Source organism: Staurois parvus, unplaced genomic scaffold (genome assembly GCF_062004578.1).
Source record: "Staurois parvus isolate SC_StPar_1 unplaced genomic scaffold, SC_StPar_1.0 ptg000414l, whole genome shotgun sequence".
Taxonomy (NCBI): Eukaryota; Metazoa; Chordata; class Amphibia; order Anura; family Ranidae; genus Staurois; species Staurois parvus.
In genome coordinates, this window is record NW_028318210.1 from 3,509,150 (window position 1) to 3,527,784 (window position 18,635).

The 18,635-nt window shown below is 39.8% G+C and overlaps 2 protein-coding genes across 3 annotated transcripts in view; one reads left to right on the forward strand and one right to left on the reverse strand.

Annotated features, from left to right (window-relative positions):
- Window positions 1–12,804, forward strand: part of RGS6 (regulator of G protein signaling 6) — a 577,949-nt gene extending 565,145 nt beyond the window's left edge. For both annotated transcript variants that reach the window (XM_089686857.1, XM_089686858.1), the window contains one exon: window positions 11,599–12,804. In XM_089686857.1, coding sequence (XP_089542983.1) covers window positions 11,599–11,649 — 51 coding nt within the window. In that variant the 3' untranslated portion in view covers window positions 11,650–12,804. The remainder of the gene's footprint in view (window positions 1–11,598) is intronic.
- LOC149454929 (uncharacterized) lies at window positions 927–1,793 on the reverse strand. The gene has a single exon (XM_089686932.1). The coding sequence runs from the start codon at window positions 1,791–1,793 to the stop codon at window positions 927–929; it is 867 nt and encodes a 288-aa protein (XP_089543058.1).
- Window positions 12,805–18,635: the final 5,831 nt, after the last annotated feature.

Genomic DNA, 18,635 nt, shown 5'->3' on the forward strand with positions numbered 1-18,635 from the left:
CAGATAGGTAGAATGGAAAGATCATACCATATGCAGGAGGATAGGATGAGAGTTTATTTTAGGAGATGGGAAAAGTGGGAAAGAGCAGGATTGAAAGAGAAATATAGGAAAATATGAACTAGGATGTTAGCAAAAAATTAATAAGCCTCAAGAGATTAGAGTCTGCAGAGGGGGAGGAGGGGGGATGAGGGGCGGGAAGGGGGGGTAGTGGGATGGAAAGAAAAGAGTTTTTAGTAAGGGAAAGGTAGAAATGTTATAAATGTCTATTTGTATGAGAATTATTTCCCTTTTTTGGGGCTTTTGTATTAACATGAAAAATTTAATAAATATTTAAATTAAAAAAAAAAAAAAAAAAAAAGATACTCGCCATAGTGCAATAACGTATAACAAAATTTATTCAAATAACCCCCCCTTTAAAATTAAACTCACATTGAGTACAACAATATCCAGCATTTGTTTAAAATTAGTGCACACAAGAGCATCCAGCTCTATCAGCAGAGTCTCGCCAGCCTGCCTGCAATCAAGATGGCGTTGTTGCGGTCACGTAATCCGGACACGTGGGTTGGCATGCATGGTGACGTCACTGACAAACCACACCCTAACGCGTTTCGTCATATGACTTCGTCCGAGGGAGTGGCAAACAGTACATGGAGAGTGCTCTTAAAGAACTGCCTCCTCTCTCTTTGGTCTCATGAATACTAACTGAATACTACGGGCACCTAGATCAATTAACTGAGCTAACCGCATGGCATAATCACAACATCGCCCTCTTGTGTCAAAAAAATAGAAGGCAACTGTAATATACCTCAATTAATAAATTACACCAAAAAATTAAAAATTTAATTAAATAAATAATACAAATTATATAATAAAAAAAATATATATAAAAATATATCAAATTAAATGCCTAAAAAAAACAAACAAAACTAAGCATCACTAATGAAACAATTTAAATCCAATTCAATATTTAAACCTTTTGGGGACAGAGCTTCAGTCAAATAAATCCATTTAGTTTCGCATTTAGATAGTTCCCTAATTGTATTAGTTCCCCTCCAAGCCCTGGGGATAGATTTTATAGCCCAGAACTTGATATTGGATGGATCACAATTGTGATATTTTTTAAAGTGTAGAGAAACACTATGATAATTAAATCCTCTCCTAATGTTCTTAATATGTTCAAGTACCCTAAGTTTTAATTGTCTTTTGGTCCTCCCAATATAAATTAAACCACATGGGCACTCCAAACCATACACCACATAGGTGGATTCACATGTTAAGAATGAAGTAATATCAAATTCCCTTCCATTGGATTTGGAGCTAAATTTATCCAATCCTTTAAATTTATGGCTGACCAACCGACAAGCCGAGCACTTTTTACAAGAGCAAAAACCCTTTCTATCCACAAACATTTTAATGGGTTTGGGGGGATCTATAATTGTATGAACAATTTTATCTCCAATAGTAGGAGCTCTTCTATATATGAATATAGGCCTATCAGGGATATGTTTCCCTAATGTCTTATCCATTTTCAATATGTGCCAATATTTAAAAAAGATGTTCTCAACTTCTCTATACTGTATATGATAGTTAGATATAAATCCCCATTGATGTCTATCATCCGATCTTAATTTAGGTTTATCCTTCAATAATTGCTCTCTAGGTAATCTATATACTTGTTCCACTGTATCCTTAAGTTTACTCCTTTGATACCCTTTATCCACAAACCTGTTAACTAAAATATCAGATTGAGCTAGAAAATCCGTTTTTTGACAACAATTTCTCTTCAATCTCATTATCTGGCCTTTAGGTATATTTCTAAGCCATTGGGGATGGTGTCCACTAAACCAAGTTAAATGCCCTATCTTTGGTGTCATTGGGAGGGATTGTGCCCCATGATTGGTGTCATTGGGAGGAATGGTGTTCCTTCATTGGTGGCAATGGGGGGATTTTGCTCCACTGTTGGCGTCAGTGGATGAAATAGTGCTCGAAGGGCCAGATAAAAGTAAGCAAAGTGCCGCAGTTTGGAGACCACTGATCTAATGTTATATACACTAAAAAAATTAAAGGAACACTTTGAAAACACATCAGATCTCAATGGGGAAAAATTTTATGCTGGATATCTATACTGATATGGACTGGGTAATGTGTTAGGAATGTAAGGATGCCCCATCATTTCATGGAAATTAAAATTATCAACCTACAGAGGACTGAATTCACAGACACCCCGAAAAACAAAGTGAAAAAATGATGCAGCAGGCTAGTCCATTTTGCTGAAATTTCATTGCAGCAACTCAAAATGGTATTTAGATTGTATGGCCCCCATGTGCTTGTATGCATGCCTGACAACGTTGGGGCATGCTCCTAATGAGATGACAGATAGTGTCCTGCGGTATTTACTCCAAGGTCTGGACCAGGGCATCACTGAGCTCCTGGACAGTCTGAGGTGCGACCTGGTGGCGTCGGATGGATCGAAACATGATATCCCAGAGGTGTTCTATTGGATTTAGGTCAGGAGAGCATGCCATTCAATGGTATCAATTCCTTCATCCTCCAGGACCTGCCTACATGCTCTCGCCACATGAGGCCGGGCATTGTCATGCACCAGGAGGAACCCAGGACCCATTGCACCAGTGTAGGGTCTGACAATGTGTCCAAGGATTTCATCCCGATCAGTCTGTGTGCCATTGTCTAGCTTGTAGAGGTCTGTGCGTCCCTCAATGGATATGCCTCCCCAGACCATCACTGACCCACCAGCAAAATGGTCATGCTGAATGATGTTACAGGCAGCATAATGTGGAATGGACCTCCGGCGCTACCTCCCTGTGCAATAAGGAAAGGGAAAGCTGCTGTAACCTGTCTATATACCCAGATAGAAAAAGTGTGAATATAACCAAAAATGGTGTAGTGCTATCCCAAATATTCTATGACTACATACATATAAATCAAACTGTACAGAATACCTTAATCATAATAATAATAAACAAGTGAAAAGGTTGAAACACACATAAGTGATAATATGAAACTGTAAATCTAAAGAAAGAAATGAAACCAACAAAACCACAAACTGACCCAAAAATGGTCAGTGTGATGCAGTGCCCAATGGAAATCAGGGAAACTTTCCCTGAATATTATACATAAATGTGCTCCCAGATGCTTAAAGGTGACATCTAATAGTTCCTAAAAAAGACAAATGGAAATGTTCCGTGAAAACCAATAGAGAAGTAAAGGTCAGTATAAGAAACCCGTATGGGGAAAGACAAAAAGATTCTCCCAGTGTGTAATAAATTCAACACCTTTAATGAATAAACATATAGCCAGAATACCCACTCACATTTAAAACATAATTCAATAGCATTTAACCCACATGGTTTAGTTGGGTGTACATGTATGGGTGTACCAATATGGTGTCCATAGCGCTGGTTATATTCACAAGCAGCACAATGTTCTCCATGGCTTCTCCAGACCCTTTCACGTCTGTCACATGTGCTCAGGGTGAACCTGCTCTCATCTGTGAAAAGCACAGGGCGCCAGTGGCAGACCTGCCAATTCTGGTGTTCAATGGCAAAAGCCAATCAAGCTCTGTGGTGCCAGGCAGTGAGCACAGGGTCCACTAGAGGACGTTGGGCCCTCAGGCCACCCTCATGAATTCTGTTTCTGATTGTTTGGTCAGAGACATTCACACCTGCTGGAGGTCATATTGTAGGGCTCTGGCAGTGCTCATCCTGTTCCTCCTTGCACAAAAGAGCAGATACTGGTCCTGCTGATGGGTTAAGGACCTTCTACAGCCCTGTCCAGCTCTCCTAGAGTAAATGCCTGTCTCCTGGAATCTTCTCCATGTTCCTGAGACTGTGATGAGAGACACAGAAAACCTTCTGACAATGGCACGTATTGATGTGCCATCCTGGAGGAGTTGAACTGCCTGTACAACCTCTGCAGAGTCCAGGTTTCGCCTCATGCTACCAGTAGTGACACTGACCCTAGCCAAATGCAAAACTGGTGAAAAACAGTCAGAAAAGATGAGTAGGGAAAAAAATGTCAGTAGCCTCCACCTTTAACCACTTGCCTACCAGGAACTTTCACCTCCTTCCTGCCCAGGTCAGTTTTCAGCTTTCAGTGCTGTCGCACTTTGAATGACAATTGCGTGGTCATGCAACACTGTACCCATATGAAATTTTTATAATTTTTTTGAGACAGAGCTTTATTTTGATGGTATTTAACCACCTCTGGGTTTTTTTATTTTTTGCTAAACAAACCAAAAACAACTGAAAATTTTGAAAAAAAACGTTTTTTCTTAGTTTTTGTTATAAAATTTAGTAAATAAGTGATTTTTCTCCTTCACTGATGTGCGCTAATGAGGCTGCAGTGATGGGCATGGATAGGCTGCACTGATGGGCACTGATAGGTGGCACTGATGGGCACTGATGAGGAGGCACTAGTAGAAGGCACTGATGGGCACTGAGAGGCATCACTGATGGGCACTGAAAGGCAGCACTCATATATGGCACTGATAGGTGGCACTGACTGGCAATGATAGGCGGCACTGACCGGCACTGATAGGTGGCACTGACTGGCGGCACTGATGGGTGTCACTGACTGGCATTGATAGGTGAAACTGAAAGGCAGTTCAGATGGGCACTGATATGTGGCATTGAGGTGCACTGGTAGGCACTGATATGTGGTATTGGTGAGGTACTGATGGGCACTGGCAGGTGGCATTGATGGGCAATGACAGCTGGCATTGATGGGCACTGACAGATGGTACTGCTGGGGCTACACTGATCATCAGTGCCCTGATGATCAGTGTAGATGTCCCCTCCGAGGAATGCCGATTACTGGTTCTCATCTCGAGCTGTCAGCGTGACAGCTCGTGAGGAGGGAAATGCCGATAACTGGCAATTCCCTATTTACATGTGATCAGCTGTGATTGGACACAGCTAATCACATGACCGAGCCGACATCTTCGGCTCTTTCCGTTGATCGGTGATCTGCTCCCAGAGCAACGCATGCGCGGTTAGAGTGGGAGGACATCATGCGCCCATCATTACCTTATATGGTGGGTGGGAGTTGGTTAAAACAATTTCTGTTTTGGGGGTCATCTCATTGTTGCCCATCTAGTGCACCTGTTGTTAATTTCATGAACACCAAAGCAGCTGAAACTGATTAACAACCCTCTCTGCTACTTAACTGACCAGACCAATATCCCAGGAGTTTAACTGACTTGATGCTATACTCTGATTATTTTGAGCAGTATAGTAAATACTAACAATTTCACCAGGATTTTATTTTGATAAAGTATTTAAACATGTCTTTTTTTGCTTTCGAAAATCTCTCAGGTCACCCACATTTGAATATACAGTTATATTAATCATTCCACAGCTGGTCATAAATTAACACATTATCCTAGATTTCACAGACAGGGGGGGGATTACATGCAAGGGAGAGGTCATCCACACATAGGAACAGACTGCTGTAGCCATCCCAACAACAAATGTATTTCTCATTCTCGCTTTTCTCATAACTTGCGCCCTAGTTTCATTACTTTACCTTTGTAATGTTATACTTACATAGACCCTGAAACATAAATTTATATTACACATGATCAGTACTTACTTTTCTGTCTTAATTCGGATAACATTGTCACATTTACCACAGACAAAACAACATGCATTCATCATGTCTTCATAAAAGTAACATTTCCAAAACATTAGCTAGCTAAAAACAAAAACACAAATTGCTCAATGCTTATATTCAGACATACACACATCTCTTATGTTAATACAGTAGTTAAAATCTGAGCATCAGCTCATTGTTCCCAAACCTCAAAAAAACAAATTGCTCTGAAACGCCTAACACCTTTTTCCTATCATAGATTGAAGTTATCTGACAATACAACAATTCAATTTGTACATCAATCTCTTGTTCAGTCCTATCAAACCAAAACAACATCTTCACCAATTGGTAAAGTTAGGGGGTTCACCCAACACAGGAAAAGGCTTGCACCTAAACACCTACTGGCATCTTTCTTTTAACACAGCAAAGCAATTGAAACATTTTCTACGCTTTCTGAATGCACTATGAGTTACAATACATAAACACAGCATTAAACTCAGAACAAACAATCCAGCATAATCCTGCCATTGCACATTATCGTATCTCTAGTTCACACAGATCAAATACCCCACTCCTGGTACCATAATGTTTTGTCACGGTAGTTTACATTTTTAGGGTTGTATTCAATATGTGCAAAGAGAAATCACTCAAATATTTATAACATTTAATCAAGTAATGACAGATACAGATAACAAATATTAGAAAATGTAACAAGAAAACTTAACTAAAGATGCTGTTTTGCCATGGAGTCCCGCCCGCTTTTACATGGCATGGCACACAGGTGATCACAGACACAAGCATGATTGCAAACTTTGGTAGAGACTCAATGTTCCAAGTTACAACTGTAGTATATAGGATTTGTGTGTCACAAATGGCCAACCCCTGGCCAACGTCCCTTCAGAGCAATTATCTGACCTTCTAAGGAAAAATACACATTCCCAAAGGGAGATTAGTGGTCTGGGTTGTCCATATAGTCAGTTTACAATGACATTCCTTTGGTCTGACTTAGCTAAGGTAACCAGACTTTGTCCTCGTATGGCCCATTAACCAACTTTAGAATTCATTATTAGATATTTGTGAGACCACTAGACAACTTTAATTAAGGAAATATGTAATATGCAATTTCTCCATCAGAAACCAAAATGTATTTATTTTATTTATAATATTCAAAGTAAATTCGCCCATTTATCTGTGCCTCCATGGTTTATTTTGCTGAAAATCACCTTGAAAACATCCCCTAGCATTTCTGGCCCTGACTATCTTGAGTAAGAGCAGATGATTCATGTAGCAGTTACTTCCTGGAATCCATCTGCCCTTAGCTTAGGCATGCAGGCAGGAGGGTGTGATTAGCTGAGAAAAGTCCTCCTCCTTATGACATTTACCTAGACCTGGAAACCAAGAAGAAACTGAAGAAATGTAAAAAAAAGTTTAAAACAAATAAATGTGATATACTTTACTATCTATTTACGAATGCTGGCAGCATGAGGATTAAAAATGGTGATGGAGACAGTGAGGTTCCGCTCTAATTCTTCCTGGCCTGTGAATAGAAAAAGGTCAGTGCATGAGTAAAATAAACATCTAGCACACAGTCTTGGGTTGCAATTGTTGATTTGCAACCCATTTAGAAATGTAAGGACTGTATGTGTGTTCTTACACCACAAGTGAGAGTAACATTTTTACTCTATTTTTAACTTTAGATGATTTAATTAGTTGCTATACAGCAACATATGTATAGCACAGTTAGCTGGCCCATGTGGATAGGTGTAAACAGACTAGTGGAAACGAAAAATGGTGATAATCATTTGTAGCTATAGGCAGCAAAACCACTTTTTACCTAATTGGTAATTTTTTTGAATCCTTGGATGCATATGATTTTCACAAAATGTATTTAAAAGCAAAATGCTTAAAGTGCTTCTAAAGGCAGAAGGATTTTTACCTTAATGCATTCTCTGCATTAAGGTAAAAACCTTCTACAAGCATCTCCCCCAGCCCCCCTTATGCTTACCTAAGCCCAATCTCGATCCAGTAATGTGCTTGAGAGCAGAGGCTCTCTCAGCTCTCACCCTCCATTGGCTCCTGCTCCTGTCAATCTTAGCTGCTTGCTATGGGTACACTCAGTTGTGGGAGGGGCCAGGAGCTCTGGCGGGGTACCCAAAAAGAGGAGGATTGGATCTACCATTGCATAGAGCAGGTAAGTATAACATAATAGTTGTTTAAAAAAAAATAACTTTACAATTACTTTAAAATTTTCACTGCGGCATCATAAATCACCATTTCTGTATGACCCTCTTCCTTCAAAGATAGCAGAAGCTTTGATTTTAATGAAATCAATGGATATATTCATAGAAGCTCACAGTGCAGTGGAAGAGGATTTACAGAGATGTGCTACCAGTTATATAATTATTGGAAATGAATTCACACCTGTCCAGCAACAAATGTCAAGTAATTTTACTGTAGTTAATACAAATTCTGATTCCAGAATTTCTTTGCACATAACTAGTGTGCTTTGTTAAAAGGAAACTATAATGATTTGGGCAGGGCTTTTTTTAGTGGAAACTCCTTTCTGCCACCTCCATCTCTGACCCTCTGTTTCCCACTCATCGCTGCCACTTGTAAATACAGAAGTCTGGCTTCTGTGTTTACAAGTGACTTCTTGTCTTCCAGCAGCTCCCACAAATCTGAATTCCTGAGCAGCTCCCACTGAGTGCAGGGCGACAAGAGAGATGCGTGTGCTCTGTGTGCAGTGCGGTCATGGTGGGAGGGGGAATCAAATGGTAGGCTGCATCCTCTGAGACTCCCATCTGTTGCCTGGTGCCCAGATGCTGATGCCCCCACTGGATGATCTCCCTGCAAGTTGGAGAAACAAAGCTACCTACAGTGTATGGGTAAGTACTGGAGCTGGCCGGATGGTTCAGCTTAATACAGCAACAAAGGTAAGACACCTGAAGATGGTGGAGCTTTTAAAGGGGGGGGGATGAGGGCAGTAGAGAGGGGTTGTGTACAGAGGTAAGAGCTGAGGAGGGGTAGAAGTGAAATGTGGATGAGGGATGCAGAGGTAAGGAGATGTGGTTGAGAGCTGAACTCTGCAGTCTGTATGTAGTGCAACCCTGAACCCTGCAGTCTTTGTGTAGCGCACCCCTGATCTCTGCACTCTGTACACCGCACACCCTGGAACTCTGCACTCTGTATGTAGATTTCACAAAAAACTGTTTCACAGGCACCAGCCACTATAACCAAATGGTAGCATCATGCTGCCTATAGAGCCAATAAAGTATAATATTGGAGATTGCACAAAACACAAAACAATAAAGACCCAAAGCTACTGGTTGCAAACAAGTGTGTATATGAATCTCCACTGCCACCCATACAAACTGATCCATCTAAGAAGACTGCATTAGCGCAAGGATTATAATGCCTATGCATAGTCTGAAAGGCTGCTTTTGTAGCATCTCTAGACTGCTGAACTTGTGCTGTAAATCTGGGAATGGAAAGCAGGTGTTCGGTGCCCTACTTAAAGGGGATGCAAAAAAAAAAAATTGTTACAGCACCAAAGAGGCTAATCAGCCTCACAAACCTTGTTCCTCTTGCTACACTAACCCTGCACCCGTGGACCGTTTTTCTAGCTGACAGGATTTTTTTGAGACCAGTTTTTCACTTCTGAACTCTGCACTCTGTACATAGTGCACTCCTGAACTCTGCACGTAACATACTCCTGAACTCTGCACTCTGTACATAGTGCACTCCTGAACTCTGCACGTAACATACTCCTGAACTCTGCACTCTGTACATAGTGCACTCCTGAACTCTGCACGTAACATACTCCTGAACTCTGCACTCTGTACATAGTGCACTCCTGAACTCTGCACTCGCACTCCTGGTAAAATGTAAACATGCAATATTTCATATTTCCATGGCTAAAAAGAAAAAACATCTTGTTTTTCAGTACTTATCCTAATACATAATTTATATACAAAGCCACTACACATTCCCCCTAAGATAAAGTTGTCACTGTTTTGTATTTCTAGGCAAAAATGCTGCAATGTGCTATTTTATTATTACAGGCATAATAAGAGAACTCCAGACTAACGTATTTAAAGAGGTGCTGGAAATTTTAAAACTGGTACATGTGGACAGCTGAGAAAAACTTCAAACAAGATTAATAGCTCTGTCAAGTGGCTCTCACACAGAAAGACTTACTCCAACGGGTACCCTACAGAAGCTTAAAGTATATGTAAACAGCTCATTCCTTTTATGAAAGGCAAAACATTTGTGTATGCAGATATAAAGAAAACATTATAAATACCTGTTTCCCTGTTCTATAAGTGATCACATACCATCTAAGCTCTTTATTAACCTTAGGACAGATAGCTGGGGGAGGAGAAGAAGCAGCACACTGAACTTTGCAGTGAATGGCTGTGCAGGGGGGGCATATCAGGACAAGTCTGATCACTGGAGGGGAGCACACAGTTCCCAGCATAGCCAAAGATCTGACCATGCTTTGCCTAGTGTAGTCGGTTTTTAATAGGAAAGCAGGGGGACTACCAGGAACACCAGGGATTTTACACAAAGGAAACCATACAAGTACAAGGCAGTGGCGTTCCGAAGCAGGTGCGGGGGGTAAAGTCCGCACCAGGTGACACCGACCACACGGGGTGACACCGGACCCGCTCCACAAAAGGGTAAGTTGTAAAGCAAGCCGACGATCCTGCGGGTATCCTATACGGGGTGACACCGGACCCCAGACCCGCTCCAAGAAAAGGTAAGTTGTAAAGGAAGCCGACGATCCCCACAGGATGGATCGGATCTGCGGATTGAGCATAATGGATTGGAGTCCGCTCAATCCGCTTATCCGATCCATTCTGCGGGGGATCGTCAGAGGGGGCGTCACCAAGTGTTACCGCACCGGGTGACACCAACCCTAGGGACGCCTCTGGTACAAGGTACAGCAGGCACATATCAGAAATATGACACTTTGGTTTACATATTCTTTAAGCCACAGAATTACATAAGGATGTGCCAGACCAAAAGATTGATAGCAGAGTTTAAGGTAATTGTAATTGTTGGTAAAGAGGTAAGATAAAAACAACAAATATGTTTTGGGAGCCAAATCACTCCTCCTTCATAATTATGGAGAATTGTGTACAAATTTGTGTGTACATGAAAACACCAATGAAATCCTGAGTAGGGTTTCCATTGTAGGTGCTTGTAGCTTTCTCTTTGCCTGTATGCTCTAGGTAAAAACTGATTTATTCCTGGCTGGGGAGTATTGATTAATTAAAATGTGCTTTGGGAATAGAACCATTGTCTGTTATTTTATTGGGGGAGAGCAAAGCAATATAATATTGTTGGTGAGGAATACAGAGAAGTCAGTAGACTTAAGAAATTGTGTATTCTGGTCATGTAGGAATGGTAGGTGAATGGTATTAAATGAGAGAAAATGTCACAAGTTACTGTTACCTTCTGTCACGCACTGACATACTGTATACTGTGGAAGAGAGCACTGGTTAATGTATTAGGTACACTTTGCCAGTTTAATATACTATAATGTCTTTCTTGGCAAAATGCTTGACTACTAAACGGTTTCTAAAGCTTGCTGATTGTTGTGTTACTAGGATTATGGTCTTCGTCAACTGCAATAATTAACGAAGTTCGTCAGATGTATCATCTTCTTGGTCTGCATCCCATTATTAGCAGTCTATAAGTGCAACAGATTATGGTTAATCATTAACAATAAGTTTTTTTATCAGGCATGTTTTTTTAATGCAGCAAAGAACAATGTGTAAATCAGATTAACCCAAAGCAACCAATTATGTCATTTTTTAAAGGTAAAATCTGGTTGCTATGGGCTCTGTCTTTGTTCTGTCATTACCTTCTTAAAGACACTGCAGTGTGGTTCTATTTTATATTTTTGTCATTTAATAAAAATACCCAACAAGAACTTACTATGTGTTTTTTTTTTGTTTTCTGCTGTTTGTTTGTCTTCCACAGGGGAAGTCATTGACATCTAAACGCCTCACTGGCCTCATGCAATCCTCCTGACAACCCAAGACAGAGGCGCTGACACTAGGCACCTAAACACCCTCCAGGAAATGGTTTAGGCATGAAAGTGGGTCACTGTGAAAGAAAGAAACATATGAAGAAATGGGAATTTACCAGTCTAATTCAGATGTTTTTTGTCCCTCAGTTACATCAAAAAATTTTGCTTGAGCAGCTTTCCAATGACCTTGAGTTGCCAAGTATTTTCTTTTTTCATTTGTGTGTTTAGTTTGAGATTTGGTTTCCCCTCAACAGAGTAAGAGGAGGGTCAGCAAAGGAAGAAATTTTTTGACTAAATCAGCAATAACTGGAGACGAGTCCGAGATCGATGTGAAAATTTCCATCTCTGTTCTCCACAGCATCTCAGCAGCAATGGATATTTTCACCACCAAGGAAACTACCTTTACATCAGTTTAAAGAAAACGCAAGAAACTGATTATTCTTAAAACATTAATGAGTCTGTTTCTCCTGCGTCCTGGACTGCAGGCATCTGACTTGTTTTATGTGTGTGTGTCCCTGTCGAAGAGACTATTGAAAACATTTGCTCTGCATAGTCTTATCCTTCCAAGCGCATGATGCTGCTCCAAAGATAGCATTACAAGTCAAGGTTAAACACAAGGAGGTTGTTGAAGAAAAAATTATAGCAAGTCATGTTGATTTATCTTGAATTTTTTTTAATTTTTTCCTTTTTGCCACTGCATGCATTTCAAGTAAAATCTGCACATTCGTTCACAGTATACGTCATTTTCTCTTCCCCTTAGTTCATCTGTGGTGATCAAGCACAAGCTGGTATGCTTGTGACTGGGGGGAGGACTTTCTAAAGAACCATTCCAACTTTGTATCTCACAGTTCAGCAAATAATAAGCTGAGATATATTCATGATAACAAAAAAAAGAATTCATAATCACTCTAGTTAGTAGGGGTGCAAGACATTTCCAAGAGTAGTTGGATATTACAGAAAATACTTAGTATAATCTCAGAGAAAAGATACAACTAGACATGATCAATTTGTCACCTGTTGAAGAAACAGCTATAGGTTTTTTTGGAAAGATTGCATTGTCTTCATTAAATGCCAATGGTATTGTGGGCTGCTGTAGCATTCTGGGTTCCTTCAAGGAAAAAAAAATACAGTAGTAAAAAATACTATCCGAAAGCAAATGATCTTGGAATTAATACACATATAGTATTCTTGTGTATATTGTTTTAAATTATTTTGTTTCAAAGTCAAGTACTGGATAAGCTTCATGCACAAAAAAGGGAATAAGTTGTGTTCCAGTGTACAGTACACCGTACCACCAAGTTTACTGTGTGTGCTTTGGACATCAAAGTTATATTGAAATCCTTCAAAGTATCCATTTATTAGGAACAATAGACCATAGGAACTGATTAGTAATGAGCTAAGTGTGTGTGCAAAGTCATCATGAAACACACCATGCCCTTATTTGCACCTTATTTGTAAAGCACACATAAGAACATCTTTCTGATGATGACATGGTACACAGCCTTATGGACATAAATATGACTTTGTGAAGTCCTGATTACAGCTTCTATTTCATGATAAAATACAGGATTCCCTTACTGGTCCATGATATGAGGGAAGGAAAACCTTTGCTCCAAGAGTAGACTGTTATTCAGTGCAAAAGATTTCTTTACTAGTTCACATATAAGGCTGGCGATCCACAGTGGATCACTGATTCAGATTTACCTGATCACTGTTGGGGGTGAATTATTAAACGATCACTTTTTATAAAAAAAAAAAAAAATAATGCACATCTTGTGTATTTATTATTTTTTACACTGGAGCTTGTAAAGCATTGCACCCACGATCAGCAGACCATGCAATGCCAAACTTCTGCAGACTCCCAGTACACTGTATGCCCATACCTCTTGTACAGGCAGGCAGTTACTGAATTGCAGGAATAATCAATGAACTATGAGAGCACACACCAACACCCTTGCAGTTCATTGAGAACTACAAGCCATAAGCTATGGTTGCCGATAGTGGTTGTAGTTCATTCATTCACAGAATGGAGGTCCACATGGCAGGTCTGTTTTTAAATTGTGACATTGAGTGTGGGAGGGGGGGGCTGATCCCCCACCCACTGTCGCAGGGAAAGGGGGATCAGGGAGAGGAGGCAGGAGTGGAACATGTAACATGTTCCAAAGGTGAACTTAGCCATTAAGGTTCTTCAATGCATCCTCCTATCTATCCAATAATATAGTTCAAGAACACATATTGGTCCATTTACTGTTTGATTAAAAGTGTCATCAAACTGATTCACTCACCACTAAATACTCTTTGGTGCAAACTGGAGGATGGAGTGGTCTCCACAGTCTGCTTGGCAGCTCTATTTGAGACTATTTTTACACAGTTGTGTTGCAGTAACATGTTATGCGCGTTTTTGCACCGTGGTGCTATTCATTATGAATGGCAGACCAACCCACCACGACTTTTGGTGCATTAGAAAGTTAATTCAAATGAATGGATTGCTTTAATGCAATGCATGTTAATGCACCACAAAGATGCAAATGGTCCCTCAATTTAACAAACTTGTTCATGCTGAGATGTGGATTTTGTTGTGAACCTAGTTGCTTTGGAATGGATCAAATTATCAAAAGTGGGTTCTCCAGGAGAAAGTATAAACTTCAGTGGACATTTCTCAGGAATTATGGATATAAGGATTTCCATGTGATTATAGTGGGGAAGGTGTGAATTCTGTGTACATGCAAGCATTCTAACACGGCTGTAGTTAGGCATCAAGCTTTTGTGAGAGGTCAGATTACCATAGGTGCAGTTCCTCTGATAATGTCCTTTTAACTCTTAGGGGGGGATTTACTCAAGCTGGTTCACTCAGAATCTGGTGCAGCTGTGCATGGTAGCCAATCAGCTTCTAACCTTAGCTTGTTCAATTAAGCTTTAGCAATAAAAACTTGGAAGCCGATTGGTTTCCATGCAGAAGTGCACGAGATTATGTGTGAACCAGTTTTAATAAATAAACCCCTTAGTCTGCAGTTCCAGCACATTCCATCCAGCAGATCCACCTTCTGTCTGATGTAATCCCTCTTCTGGAACGTTCTTTCCCTATGTTGCCCAACTTCCTCCCAGTATGATGTATGATGACTGTAGCTGTACTCTCTGGTCTTTCCCCTTCTTTCAGGGTCTGCACACCCATTCTCCTTGCCTTTCCCTACCTTAAGTTACTGATAAATCTCCAGTCTTCTGCCTCACTGCAGATCTTTTTTAACTACACTTCACAGCTGTCCAAAAAACTTTATTATCTAACATTTATTTCTTATGATTTCTGGTCTGGGGATGTAAAGGCCTTGGTAACTCCCTTCCTGATGTCTGGTCTACAATAAGAGGCTATTTGGGTGAATAACAGGCTGTCTGCACTCTTAAGAAAAATGACATTCTTCTCAACACATCCAGCAGACACCAGGTCTTTATTTGGGTTTGTTGGTAAACTGTGCATGTCTCTTATGTCCAAAATGCTCCATGTACAGTTTCAGAACAGTTCTGTGCCTATGCACATGCATGAGATTTACTTCATCCTGGTATGGTCAATCTAGAAATCAGTAACTGGTGTAGCGTAACGCCAGTTATTGATTTAGTGATTAGAGAGGATATCTTCTTTGTGCTTGCAACATTAGTTTTCTAGTTTATTCACACTTGCACAGTTTTCATTGTTTTACTTATTTATGGTCAATCGAGAAGCTGAAAACTCTGAATCCAGAAAAAGACCTGAAGAAGAGAGAAACACTGGTGACAGAGGGGAGCACTGACACCACAGTGCTGGAAGGTGTCGCCTGCTGGGTAAGTCTGCTATAGTGTGCTAATAAGCTGTGAATACTAGCACATTATAGCAAAAAGCCATAATGTGGGTCAAGATATTCCTTTTGTTGTGGATGTTTACGTATGCTTTAGGTAGAGCTACCTCCTCCTTCAGGGCCAGTACAGCTTCCTGCAGTTCTTTCACAGTCTCTTGCAAGGCAACCACCATGAAGGTGTCTACTGAATTCACAACTGAGGTGGTGCAACTGTCATGCATCTATAGAGTCCAAATTTTGCTTCCTAGTCTTGTATTACAACCTCTCTATACAGCTGGTTGAAACTGAAAGTGGGATTTGCATCCACGTTTTCTTTAAGCACTTGCCCCAGGGGCACATTACTCATTCTTAACAGGAACTGGTCCCTCAACATCAGTTTCATCCAGAGCTCAACGCTAGTGACACCATTCCTCTGCAGCACTACCATAATCACCTGCAAGGCATTAGCAAATTGTAAGAGGGTTTCCCCTTCCTTCTGGGACCAGGCAAAACTACTACTGCGGCTGATGAGATGACACTGTAGACGTTCTGTTGATCAAATACAGAAGAAGTCAAGCAAAACATTAAAAAGTTGAAATCAACCCTAACTTCACACAGCTGCATGGAAAGCATCAATGTGACTAAATTGTCTTTAAGACACAGAACATTAAGTAAAAGATAGATGCAGATTCCATTATGTTTTTAGATCATGCTCATTAGCTCAAATATCCTCTTTGCCCTGAAGCTGAACAGTCCAAGAAGTCTTCACAAAGAACATTTCAGTTCAAGGCTCTGTTTTACTTACAATATATTTGTTAAAATGAACACATATAAAGCAATGAGACAACAAAGGTATAAATTAGAAATCATTCCTGTGATTATTGGAATCGCTGTGTGCAGGTATAGGTTTACATTGAAAGAAAAAGAAATCAAATTCAAAATAAAACTAAAAACAAATTGATGTGTTGTATGTCATAAAATACACGATACAAATACATTTGTGTTATTTTTGCTGTAATTTGACCTTATACATACATATGCACTTCTGATATTCAATATATATAGCTGCATACCCAGCACTAAAGGTATGATTTTTGTGGTAGGGTTTTATGATTCCTTCTCAAAAACATGTTTAAATGTAAGATCACTTGTAAAGTATATCTAAAGCCAAACCTTTTTTCATTTAAATAGATTTCCCTCTACTTCCTGTCCCTTAGCTTCAACAGAATGTGAGAAGATACCTTTCAAATGTGAGGGAAATCACCTCTTATATAGTCATCTTTGAAACAAATGTCCCCACTGGAAGATTTCCCTTTTATTCCTATCCTGTAGCAAGTCAAAAGTTTGGATTTATGCTCACTTTCATTCCTGGTGATATTGGTGATCAGGACAATTAGATAGTGAATCTCCCTAAGACACAGACAACAATACAAACCTACAAATGGGAGGTAAATATGAAAATGTAAAAACACCCTTTTTGGAGCTGATGCAACTTATAAAAAAGGCGAAAGGAAACCCTGATTTGAAAGATACATTTAGAGAACAAATATGTTGTGATGCTCATTGTACTCCTTTTTTTGCTCAGTTGCACCCCATTTGATGGGGCACCTACAAAGTATATTTGTTATATATTTGTAACTTTTTCTATCTTCGATAAACATTATGTAAAAAAGAGCAAACATATATAAAGCTTTGGGTATCTAAAACAAATACAATGTAAAATATGTACAATATACACTTACAATCTGTTCCAAATATACCTTTATTAGAATCACTAAACCCAAATGTAACCTGAGCCACAAAGGATAAAACACTAAAACGTATTACAAATGAATCTATCACATCTTCCATAAAAGGCTGAATCCTATAGCACACATTTAATAATTGTAGGTAGACGTAAACCACTGTCGCTCCACTGGCCTAAAGTACAAAAAACATCCATGTGTGTTTGATTAAAAAATGTCAGTGTTAATCACATGCATGTTCACTCATGTTTATCCTGGATCACATTTATGCAGTAATAGCGTACACATTGCATCTATTTGTAGCAAAGAAAACAGAACTTTTGCTAACAACAATACTTTAGTAAACAAGGTAACATGGATGGCTACCTAGGCTGGCCATCCAGTACTTTTTTTTTCAGCCAGTAGGCTGAATAAAAAGGAACTAATAGGTTCATCCATTCACACAAACAAGGTTGATGGAGAAATTCCTTTCCCCATTCCTCACCAGGATGCTGAATCCTGACAGCGGCACCTTGCTTACAAAGTACAGTATTAGGGCTCATGTACACTGCAGCTGATAAACTCACATTTAGGAGCTGTTCAGCATTTTTTTCAGCAGCCCCTGAACTCTCCCTAATGTTTTCCTATGTGCCCATGTACACATCGTTTACAGTCATTTACAGGCAGTTGCGTTTCCAGCCTTTTTTTTAACGCAGAAAAGTGCGTTCAGCAGTATATTTTATCAGCGTTTCAAACGCAAAACGCTTGTAAATGAGTGTAAATGTGGCTAAATGTGGCTAACCTCGTTTATAGGTGTTTGAAATTTTTTTTTACTCTTCCATTTCAAGATGCTGTCCAGAGCCTTTTTTCATCATGAAAAATGCATGCACAGCATTTTCCTGGTACTCAGATGGACCTGATACACCATACTTTGAAGTTTTGCATGAAAAAAAAATATTTTAGACACCGCTGCAATAATTTCTGCACAGAAATGATCTGGAACACATCCAAACACCACAAAAAAAGACAGCTAATCTCAACAAATACTGCTCTTTCTGCTTCTGCTCTCTCTATTTCTCTCAAAATGTCTGAAATAGTTACTTTTTTACTGTTTTTCAGTGCATTCTGTGCATTTGGGAGGGTCTCCTGAGGTTATCTTTAAAAAAACGCTTCTAAACGCAAACGCTCATAAGCACGCATAAACGCACATAAAGGCGGTATGCAAACGCGGCTAAACAGACATTTTTTAACCTACGGTTTCCAGCAGTCAGGTTCATCGTTCAGAAGTGTGCCGTGTACATGGGGCCTTAATCCACTGTCGTGAGCAAGTTCTTTTCAGGAAACAAGCAAGGATTTTATGTCGTTTAGGTCAATAGGCTGATAATGGTGAAATTGTGAAGTGTTTGCTATGGGATTCAAACTTCTTCAGAAGATGTGGTGCATTCATTTTCAATCATT